Here is a 10,950-nt window from a genome sequence, read left to right as displayed (position 1 = left end):
AGTAACAACCTTGCGGAGAGCAGACAACCGGACCGCATGCCATCGTCTGCTACGTATACCAGACGACGGCATGTGGTCCGGTTGCACCCCTCTGAACCCTGGGGATTAAGTTGGAGATAGTGAAACACGTGGATCAGGAACCGGTCATGCCTTGGAAGGTACTTTGATTTTGTTACGAAGCGCCATATAACAGCTGCTTAAAAAAGAATCTGTGCTCGCTGCACCCCGTGGCAGGATATATATGGACGCCGAAAGGCGGCATTTTGTTCTCTTTGAGTGCCCAATGAGGCAACGATTCAAATCGTCGCTATCGCCTCCGTCCGAAGGTAAGGGTTTTCAGCTGGGAAATACTGAAAAGTTGGTTTACCCCACGTGACAATCGCCCTTTCCTGCAAAACTGCATTCGGTATATATAAGCGGTGCCGAAGCATGTAGGGAGCGGCATTTTGTTAGCGTTCACGAGGAATCTAAAACGCAACCGTCGTCAGCATGAAGCTTCAAGTTCTGACCGCTGTTGCCGCCGTTTTACTAGCGGCTGCAGTCCTCTGTGATGCTCAACTAGGTAAGCTCCAACTAACCTTGAAGTGTTAGTAATGTCCATCTAGTAGAGATGTACGAAATCGATTTTGCTGAGGAGGTGTTATTTCCATATTATTTCCGAAAGGTATACATACAAGGTTAAAGTGTTAATGCAGTTAACATGCTAATTGTTGCTTCTTCTTATACATCTGCATAACGTAGATCTTCATTGCATCGGGCCTTTTAAGCTTCAGGCTTGACTTAAAGGCAAAAAAGAAAATTCGCTCAAAGTGGGGACCGTTCGGACACCATTTCAAAAACGTCATGTTCCGCATATAGAACGACGCTTGCTTTCGGAACAAGCACTACAAGCATGCTTTGAACAAGTATGTCAAGCATTTCGACAGCAAAATAGTACCCCAAACGCGAACTTCACACAAAGCAAGCTTAGCTAAGCCCTCTCTCAACTCTGCGAAAATGCTTTTCATGAGTATGCGCTCGAAAAAGACGACACAGAGGCGCTTTTATGATTACATTGAAGCTGTCTTGCGCTATAAAATGCTCTGCTGCTCTTATTATAAAATAGGTATCTTGGAAGAAATTATGCCGAAATTGGCCGCTAAGACGACTCTACCACGACGCCGAGTTGCATTTACTTTTCAGTTTTCACGGAAGTTGTAAACGTTACAGAATTCCCGTCTGCTGGCATATACAGTATACGGTTACAGAAAACGGCTGTAGCTCTTGTTTTGTCAAAACTATCCCGAGACAAATTATCTGCGAAATAGTTTAGAAACGATTCTAAGGTTAAGTTATCTGCATGTGTCTTTCTTCGATCGATACAGTACATATGTCACCCTAGATAACTGCATAGTTATCCGCAAGTAATGCTTCGCAGTAGTGGGAGGGATCTAATTTTTTTTATCGCCAGATAGCTGCGATGAGCCTGAAAGCTGCCCTAGTGTCACCCCAATCCCGCACTACCATTCACCCTAACCGTTACCCCCACGTTGCCCACAGCCGTCGTGCCCAATCTGGGAGCGCCGAAGTTGCCCCGATGCGGTCCGGGGGAGGTTCTGAAGCACTGTCAGAGCAGCACTTGCGGCGAGCGGACCTGCGCCTTCCCGGGGCCTCCCACCAAGTGCACCTACGACTGCCGCACCGGTTGCTTCTGCGCGGATGGCTTCTTCCGGAACAGGGCCAAGCGGTGCGTTCCTCTGGCGCTGTGCTCCTAGACGCCGCTTCCAGCGAAGAGTGCAAGGAACCAATAAACTGGTTTTTGTACATGTCGTGCATCTTCTGTCCTTCCACCACGCCCCCCTAAGGGGCCTTTAAAGGCTCAATGAAATGTTTGTCCTCCTCCTCCTCCCGAATCCGTCGCCGCTGGTCATAACCCAGCATAACCCAGCGTAATCCAGCGTAACCCAGAGCAAAGTTAAACTAACCTCCCAATTAGCGCAGTTTGTAGAGTGACTGCCCTGTTTACCGATACCTCAGCTTTGGCGGGAAGTTTGAATTGTTTTGGTTTGCGCAATAAAAGCAACGACAACAGAAAGAAATAAAGATACAGACAGGCTCCGGATAGCTCGGACACTGCACATAAGAACGGAACCACGTTGCAAACAAAACTGTTATTTATCTGTGCGCAGCCAGTTGAGAAAACCCTATTTATTTGTTAACTATATAGCTGTTTCATGACTTCGTGAGCATAAGGGTATAAGAAAGGATGGAGTTTTATGAGTGAAATGTGCGTCTTTTTTTTTCGAGGGTGGAGGGGGGGAGGACTAACCCTCGAGAACTTTTCCTAACTGACGCGGCCAACACAACTTGAATAATATTCAAATTAACTATAGGTATTTGAGCGCTGAGGGTTTTTTCGCATAGGCTACATTGGCTAAACCAAATCACTGAATTTCTCACATTTTCCGTTCGGCTTCGCTGTATGCTTTTTTTCTCAGGCGCAAACGAGCGAACAGACTCGCGTATTTCACTGTCTTCGTACCAGATAAAGTATAAAAGCGGACGATAAGTGTAGTCCTGGTTTTGCACTGGGGCAGCACCCGAACGGAAAGTTTGCGCGACTCCGAATATATATCATTTCTTGTGACCACTTACAAAGTGTTGCATACCGTAGCGTCGAATCCGGATACAGCTTCGAGTCCCTGACCCACTCCGCTCTCTTCTTGTCCCTTGATGTGACACCTATCATCTTCCGTTCCATTGCTCGCTGAGTCGTCCTCATTTTAAGTTGAACCCCTTTCTCCACGTTAACATGCAGCTGTCATACACTTTCTTCTTCGGGGGCAATGGTATGCTGCCATTCATTATCTGAGACTGCCTGAGCCAAGTATGGGTGAGAATTTTCCACGCTCTGAATGGCTAGGTAATGTTGTACACATTTCACGATGCTTTATTTTGTCTGTCTGTCTGTCTGTCTGTCTGTCTGTCTGTCTGTCTGTCTGTCTGTCTGTCTGTCTGTCTGTCTGTCTGTCTGTCTGTCTGTCTGTCTGTCTGTCTGTCTGTCTGTCTGTCTGTCTGTCTGTCTGTCTGTCATGCCTTGAACAATCAGGGGCAGGTGGTACGAGGAGAAGGGTAATTGCACATCACGAGCAAATAGACTCTCTTCAATAATTTTCAACACTGGAAAAGGAGCGATGAATAGACTCAGTAACGTAACCGTTACTCGTTGACAGCCAGGACCCCGTCAGACCTGACGGCACGTTTAGGGAAGAAGAAGCGTGGCTACTTTGCACAACGTCGACGGAAATATGCCTCAATCGCGGCAAGTACGAATGCGACAATACAGAGTTCTAGCACTATCTTTCACGTGACTTCCGTCTTTTCCGTTCGTACCGTGGCGATCGGGACTCGACTAATCGCGCATTCGTTCCAGTAGGGATGGCTTAGTTCCGCTGGTGGGCCTACCCGACTTGCTATGCGCGCGCATTCGTCCCTGTGGGGTGCGATCCTCCTCGCCGTGCCCGCACGCGCAGGCGCAATCGGGTCCCGGTACGCACGGTACGTACGGAACAGACGGAGTGCTAAAACCACTCCGTATGCTTCGTCTCTTCCGTGGTGACTGTGTTGACCGGGACCCGTCTGGGCACTTGTGAATTCTTTTCGGTAGGGGGGATTAGTTCCGCGGCCGGCCTTCACCACGCCCGCGCATTCGTTCCGGTGGGGTGCGGCCCTCCAAGCCGTGCCCGCGCGCGCAGGTGCGAACACGGTGCGAACGGAAACGATGGAGCAGGCAGAGTGCTAACCATCTGTTCCGTAAGTTCCGCATATACCCCACCGGAACGAATGGACGTGCATGGTAAGGAAGGGACGGCCCGTCAGCGGTACTAAGTCACCCTACCGGAACGAATGCGCAAGTGCCCAGTCGGGTCCCAGTACATACGGAACTTGCGGAACAGACGGAATGCTAAAACGAAAAAAAGTTCGGCGCTCCTGAACGAACGTGGACAACGCCTTTTTTAAGCGCTTGAAGTACAACGAAGGGAGGATACCAACAAGCGAGTCCCTCTTTTCTCAGCGTAACGGCCGCAGCATTATTCTCAAAGACTTTGCTACGCATCCTTTTCGACGAGGCCTGGCGTGTGTACGCTCTTGAGCCCGCGCGCACAAGCGCGGCGTCTTCGTGACTGCCGAACATCTCTTGGCATCGGTTGCCGCTGAGCCTTTCGCACGGCAGCCCTTCCTCCTCCTCGCATCGACCTTGCCCCTGAATGCTCAATAGGCGACCCATCGACAGCTCCGCAAGCGGCTTCGCCGAGCGGGAGACGGATGTGTTTTCAATTAGGCGTTCGCGCGCGGGTGCGAACACGTGATTTCCTCGAAGACTATGCGAAACCACTATTTATCTGTGCACGCATACACGCAGCACGCAGCACCGCCCTTGCGTGTGAATGCGCGCACAGACGCCCGTCGTGACGGAAGCCAGTCCCGGAGTTTCTCAAGGCGTTTCCTTTTAGCCCTTTACTGCTTTCGAACAGCCGCAGTGTAGAAATAAAGAGAGAGAAAAAAGATGCGATGTGTGCGTGCCGATGAGCGCGTGCCGGCAGAGCAGACCGAGTAAGGTGTAGGAGCCGAAGAAACTCCCGGACCAGCTTGTGTAGAGGAAACGTCACGATCGAAACGTGAAGAGTCATGAGGGCCCTGTGGATCACAGTCCTGGCGCTGCAAGCCTTGGAAGTCGCCTTCGTCTTGACCCTTCCGGCTGGTAAGCAGTTCTCGAGCTCTCGTGGTGTTCTGTACCGTCGGTGCAGTTTTCTGTCGTGGGTTAATACATCATCAGTTAATACATAGAACATACATAGACTGTTAATACATAGAACCCGGTTAATACGATTTCTCGGTTACTAGGCTCTCAATCATGAACACTGAAAATGCCCCATAGTACATTTCCTCCCGGATAGTACGTTTTCTCGGATAGTACGTTTGTCCCTCGCGTTTTTTAAAGCGTATTAACGAGGTTCTACTGTATCCACTAAGCAGGATGAAGCCCTTCCCCATAAACATCCGACCAGTCCTATCCTGTCTTAACTGGATCCGTTCTTTGCCCCCTAAATTTTTCTATCTACACCTTCCACCGAGCTTTTAAGTGAAAGCCTTAAGTGCCCCATTGTTCGAAAAATCGGCGTTGTTGCTGTCCGGCACAGAAAGCGGCATACGCTGTAAGGAGTAAAAACAACTTTGAGTTCGTATAGGGAGCCAGCACAGGCCTCCAGAGTATGAGTTGAGTGCGTTGCCGCCCAGTGCGTACGACGCTGACGTCATATCACGTGACAGGTGAACGTGACGACCTGTGGTTGTAACAGGTGCACTCCAGCCGTGACCTGTCGAAGTAATTTGAGCCAAAAGACGAAGAAATCAAAGCAAGAAAAAGAGTCCCAAACCTCCCGCAGCAGTAAAGGAGTCTTTGATAGCTGGGCTGTCGCCTTCAAAGCACGTAAGCGGACTTGAGTGTCCTCAGGATTTTTTAAAGCAAAGCTTTACTACTTTTATTCAGCGATTTCGTGGAGGACGTGCAAATGACCTTTTGACCGGAGACACACCCCCGGTTACACACCCCTCGAAGAGCATAGCGTGATGCGCAGGGCCCGTTTGGCGCCTGCGGGCGCCGACAGCGGTCGCCACCGCCGCTGCGGCCGAGGCAGCCAACCACCCCCGCAGCCTCCCATGCATGCGGCGCTGGGTCGTTTCGGGCAACGTGACTCGTCTCGCGCCCGGCGAAGAGAACGGTGCGTTCGCCATGAATGAACGCCGCGTTCACCCGGCCCCCTTCTGTGAGCGTTGCACGGAACCGAACGACCTTAAGCTGTGGTCGGCAATACAGCTACATCAAAGGTTAACCAAGCGAAACCAAGACTCAACCAGACTAAGCCAAGCTTTTGCTTTGCATATCCAAGGTTAGCGGAGCTAAGCCGCAGCCATTTGTGTTGCTGTTGTCGTTGCCTTCCCTACAATTTCCCACCCTCCGGTCGCCACCCCATTACTCAAGTAGCCGACCTGTTTTTGGTCCTCCGCATCGCACGTCCGTCCCAACTCCCTTTGATTTTAGCCTTCATGTCCTCGACACGAGCTTGCTCCCTGATTATAGATTATAGCTATCTATACCCAAATGGTGCATCCGTATCATTACTTTATACGGCTCTTCGGGCTCAACAAAGTTTTCTTTCTAGCTGCTTAGTAAGATCCCAAGTTACTTCCCCACATTTCGGCACCGGGAGAACGCGTTGGTTGAACGAATTTATTGTTAACATGGAAAAGAAAGGCCGCCAGTAGGCGCAGTTCGTCTCACCTAAGGGTGGACACCGGAACGCCTTCTGGTGGGGGGGGGATGGGGAACACAGTTGTACAGGAAAGGGAGGAGAGAGAGAAGGAGAGGATGCATATGAACAAATATACAGGTCTAACAAGTACATATATGTACAATATATACAAGCTAAACGCTAAAACACTAAGGGGAAAAAAAGCACCCCCCCCCCCCACACACAAACACACACACAAACGGCCACAATTCAGTTTACCCGGGGAGAAAGCGCAGAGCCGGGAGCTAGAGTCCTGAGGCGTCCAGGTAGGACCCTAAGGCCTAATGGACTCCCTCCCGCTCTCTGGCGCTGCGTGGCGGCCACAGAAACTCTTCGAGGGGCCGAGCCCCTCCTCTGAAGGCGGCCAACAGTTCAGTCCTCCCTGCCACAAACTGGGGGCACTCCAGGACCGGTTGCGTAACATTATTTTCGCGTGACAGGGGCAACCCAGTGCTCGCCACTTGTAAGTTCTTCCTGAGTAGACCCCATACCCCAATAACCAGATTCGCCTGCTTTGGATCAGCTCTTACAACTTGCCATTGATAACTATATTCATCCACCCCACCCTTACATCCAATAGAGTTATCTTTATATTGTTCCTCCGGCATTTCATTGCCTCATTTCTTGGCTGTTTAAATGTAAATGCTTAACCTTTAAGCTGTATGTTTACCTTTTCCAGATCCTTCCAAGTCTTTGAATGCACCCTTCCCCTTTTAACTGAACAACGCAATGCATGAGTGGCTCAAATATTCCCCGCTCGCGCATATCACGAACTTTTTTTCAATCGGCCTTCCCAAACACGCTCCCTAAACAGGACATAAATAGCCGGGGGTGATAGTAAAATTGACGGAGTTGGGAATTAAGACTGCGGTAGCGGCAAACGACCTTGCAATTCAGCGTGACGTCACTGTGGCGTAGTCCGCGGGGATGCCGCGATGGGCACCCGGTGCTCATCCTTGTTTTGTGTTTACAAAAAAAAAATAGGCTAAGGCTATATATACGAGAGCGGGGAGAGGTTACATAAATGGTGAAATAAAGATTAAGTACGTTGGACAGCGAAACTCGGCCACAAATTCACTTTGTGTTCCTAATCCGCCGCAGTGGTTCAGTGCCTAAGCCGTTGTGGTGCTGAGCACAAGGTGGCGGCGGCTTTCCTGGCGAAGAGCGAGAACGCCCGTGTGTTTGAGATTTCGGCGCACTAAGATCCCCAGGTGGTCAAAAGAAATCCATAGCCATCCACTACGGCGCACCCATCGCCTACGCATAGAGTCGGTGCGTTAAATCATAGAGTTAATACTACTGACCTTTAAATAATGTTTCTTTGTACCTAAAGGGGCCGCGAAGAAAAGTACAAGTTTGATTCAGTAAAGATACCGATTTGTCCCGATAACAATGATAGCAATGTTATCTCAAACTTCAAAAAAATATTGGATTGGATTGGAAGACGTTTTTTTTATTATTATCGCATTGAGTGCTGCCGTCATTATCGCATTGAGTGCTTAACGGAAATATTAAGGAACAGAATGACGCAGTGGCGCCTCTCCAGGCACTTTCCGGCGAATATTCTATGACGTCACAGAATCTCGTTTGTGTGATTGGCGGCCGCCAACTTAAAGCCACCGCCAAGAAACATGACTTGCGGTTGTGTACGTTCCATAATCACGTGACTTCAATGCTTACGCACGTTTTCAGTTTTTAGTGCCGGCCCATACGCCACTGTGGCGCGAAATTTGAGTTTTTCGTTTTTCGGTTTAAAAAATTACTCCCACCTCCCCTCGCGGGTACCCTGGTGTGATGCGACGCTGAAGGGGGTTCCATTGTGCGTTTCCGTTGAGTCGATTACTCGAATTGCGTGAGCAATCGTCGGGTAATACGAGAGAGAGAGAGAGAGAGAGAGAGAGAGAGAGAGAGAGAGAGAAAGAGAGAGAGAGAGAGAGAGAGAGAGAGAGAGAGAGAGAGAGAAAGCAAGCGTAGCGCGGACGACCGTCGACTGAGAGACCGGCCGGAGCGCGGCACTCATATGCGCAGCGCGCCCGAAGGAGAGGAGACCGCGGAGAGAGAGGGCGCTGCACATGCGCACAGCCAACACCACGGCACAGCGCGCTTGCGCCGCGCGCAGCGCCGCCCACCGGCTGAGTGAGAGAGCGCGCCGCACTGCGCGCCACAGATGTTGGGGGAGAGGGCGCGCTATCACGGCGAGAGGGGGAGGGGCGCAGTGGTGCGGACAACAACAACGGGCGCACGCAGGAAGGACAGGGCCGCCGACAAGAGATGCTCTCAGCGTCGCATCTAAAAACGTCTTTCGTGGCTGGAATGGAGATGAGTGAAATACCCAAGGCTAGTTCTTTCAAAGTGAACATAGTGGTACTTTGCCTTCATGGGCCATGGCCTCTCTGAAGACGAATTCACCTCGTAAAGGAACTTTCCCTGACTGGTCGCCCGCAGGTGGCAGCAGCGGTGGCTCGTCCTTCCCGGCCTGCGGTCCTGGCGAGGTGTTCAAGGAGTGCGAGAGTTCGTCCTGCGGCGAGCTGTCCTGCGCCAAGCCCGAGCCGACAGACGAGTGCTCTCGCGACTGCGCATACCAGTGCTTCTGCGACCGCGGCCTCTACAGGAACAGTCTGGGCATCTGCGTACCCTTGGCGCGTTGCGACAGACCGCCTGCCGCCTAACTGTGTCGGCATTGTCTGCCTTTTTTTGGAGTCGAAGGCAGGTTTGGGGCAGCCCCAACGGGCGAATCTGGCGTATGGACCCTGTTGGTGTCCTTTTCAGTTGAAGTTTATCCTGCATTATTAGCATCAACTCCTGAGTGTTTTGAAGCTTATAGCGTACACAGTTACGAGGGTTTCCTCGGTTTTGTGGTCTCGAACTGCCCAATACAGTGCTTCGGTTTTCCAGTGCATTCCCACCGAACTTCCTGCCAAGGTAACAACTGTGGCCGCGGACTGTCCAGGTCTAATCAATCTCAAAGGCTCTAGGAAGTAGGCCTTAACGAATAAATGAGGTGTTTTCTGGTCTGTTAATTGTCAAGACTCACTGTTGACTACTACGGCAACTCCATGGTGCACACAGCACATTTTCCTGCAATCGACTGGCCGAGCGGCGCTGACGACGGTCGTCTTGTAAGTCCGTCGGTACTTTCTGCCAATTTTGAAGCTTACTGCTGACTACACTTTTTCGAAGTTATTAGATGCGACTGCATCTCATTCACTCGCCTTGTCCCTGCATCCGGCGTCGGCGTTGTTGTCGGCGTCCGCCCCTCCCCCATTCTCCTCGCCGCGTGAGCTGCGCTCTCCGCCGCTCACCCCCTCTCCTCTCCGATAGCGAACACTCTCTCGCGAGGGCATTGTATTGGATTCGATTTGATTGGCTTGGATTGGACTTAGATTGGATTGGATTAAAGTGGATTGTGTTGCGTCATAGCCGCGGCAGACGCACAGGCGCCGGCGCGTCCCCTCACCGTTATGCGCGCGGTGCCTGCGCCGCTCCGCTCCATCGTTCCAGTGCCGTTCCTCCGCTGTCCAACGCGAACCCCCTATGCGTCGCATCTACACAGGGGTTCCCGTGAGGGGAGGTGCGAGATTTTTCAGTATCTTCCAGCCCAATTGTATTTAGAATTTGTATAGCTCGAATTGTAAACGTACTTACAGCCAATACATTTACGAGAATGACAGCCGGCAGGATCATTATCTATAAAGGTTGCCATGCCAGATCTGGAGTTTCACTGTGTTTTGATTGGTATATTTGCGCATCTTTAAAAAATAAAGATACGGTACTTAAGATGATCCGAGTGCTCACATTACTCAGCCAATAGAGAGTTTTAGCCTTCTGTATGTTCCGTGCTTACCGTGTTGACCGGGACCCGACTGGGAACTTGCGGATTCGTTCCGGGAAGGTAAGTAGTTCCGCGGGCCGGCCCTCGCCATGCCCGCGCATTCGTTATGGGGGGGGGGGGTGTCCTCCTCGCCGTGCCTGCGCGCACAAACGTAGTCCGGTCCCGAGCAACACGGTACGAACGGAACAGACGGAGAATACGGAGTGCTCATACGTTCTGTGGACCTTCCCTCGCTTTGCCGACCACCGACAACAAGCCATCAAAAAAGCACGAGTTATCAGCCCACGGCACACAGTCTGACCGATCGGCTTAACCCAAGACCCGGAATCCAAGTGGTGGACGGCGTTTGCGCGCCACTCAACGTTTTTTTTTGCGCCACTCTACTGGACTTCCTCGAGACACCCCGCCTCCACCATTCCCTTTAACTTCCTGCCTCATTAGAGCCATTTTTTTTCCAGTTCCCACAACCTGTGCCCTAGACACCAAAGTCCGACAAAGCGTAACATGACGTATTTATATACCCTCTGTAAATAAACTACGGTATCACTCCGCCTGAGCGACGCACCCGGATGTCGACGGGCGCGCGCGTTTTGAAAGGACATTTGCTATGAATGCGTGATATCGTCTGCCTTTTCTCACGTAGTTTAAAAGCATATTAAGTCCGAAAAATTACGGAAACGGCGTGTGCCATGTTCAAATTATTCCTGTGCGCGTTGCACCTGCAAGACCTTCTGGTGAGAATTAAGCTGCTGTTTGGAGTTGGAACATATGTTTTCTTTTTCCGCG

At 51.1% G+C, this 10,950-nt stretch overlaps 2 protein-coding genes across 2 annotated transcripts; both read left to right on the top strand.

Annotated features, from left to right (window-relative positions):
* Positions 1-378: 378 nt before the first annotated feature.
* Positions 379-1,773, top strand: LOC144139210 (ixochymostatin-like). The gene is made up of 2 exons (XM_077671630.1): positions 379-562; positions 1,540-1,773. Exons 1-2 carry the CDS (start codon positions 490-492, stop codon positions 1,752-1,754), a joined length of 288 nt encoding a protein of 95 aa, XP_077527756.1. The 5' UTR covers positions 379-489; the 3' UTR covers positions 1,755-1,773.
* A 2,592-nt stretch (positions 1,774-4,365) lies between these two features.
* Positions 4,366-10,115, top strand: LOC144138176 (chymotrypsin-elastase inhibitor ixodidin-like). Its single transcript, XM_077670338.1, has 2 exons — positions 4,366-4,741; positions 8,778-10,115. Exons 1-2 carry the CDS (start codon positions 4,669-4,671, stop codon positions 8,999-9,001), a joined length of 297 nt encoding a protein of 98 aa, XP_077526464.1. The 5' UTR covers positions 4,366-4,668; the 3' UTR covers positions 9,002-10,115.
* Positions 10,116-10,950: the final 835 nt, after the last annotated feature.

This window comes from Haemaphysalis longicornis, unplaced genomic scaffold (assembly GCF_048455015.1).
Source record: "Haemaphysalis longicornis isolate Haplotype H1 unplaced genomic scaffold, Haemaphysalis longicornis Haplotype H1 scaffold_5, whole genome shotgun sequence".
NCBI lineage: Eukaryota > Metazoa > Arthropoda > Arachnida > Ixodida > Ixodidae > Haemaphysalis > Haemaphysalis longicornis.
Note: the sequence above shows the minus strand (reverse complement) of the source record. Positions and strands in the feature narration are given on the sequence as shown.

What these genes read in the sequence shown, in the direction of transcription:
- LOC144139210 (XM_077671630.1), top strand. Translation starts at nt 490, where the DNA reads ATGAAGCTTCAAGTTCTGACCGCTGTTGCCGCCGTTTTACTAGCGGCT. An exon ending in CCTCTGTGATGCTCAACTAG is followed by an intron (nt 563 to 1,539) that starts GTAAGCTCCAAC and finishes CGTTGCCCACAG; the next exon opens with CCGTCGTGCCCAATCTGGGA.
- LOC144138176 (XM_077670338.1), top strand. Translation starts at nt 4,669, where the DNA reads ATGAGGGCCCTGTGGATCACAGTCCTGGCGCTGCAAGCCTTGGAAGTC. An exon ending in CGTCTTGACCCTTCCGGCTG is followed by an intron (nt 4,742 to 8,777) that starts GTAAGCAGTTCT and finishes GGTCGCCCGCAG; the next exon opens with GTGGCAGCAGCGGTGGCTCG.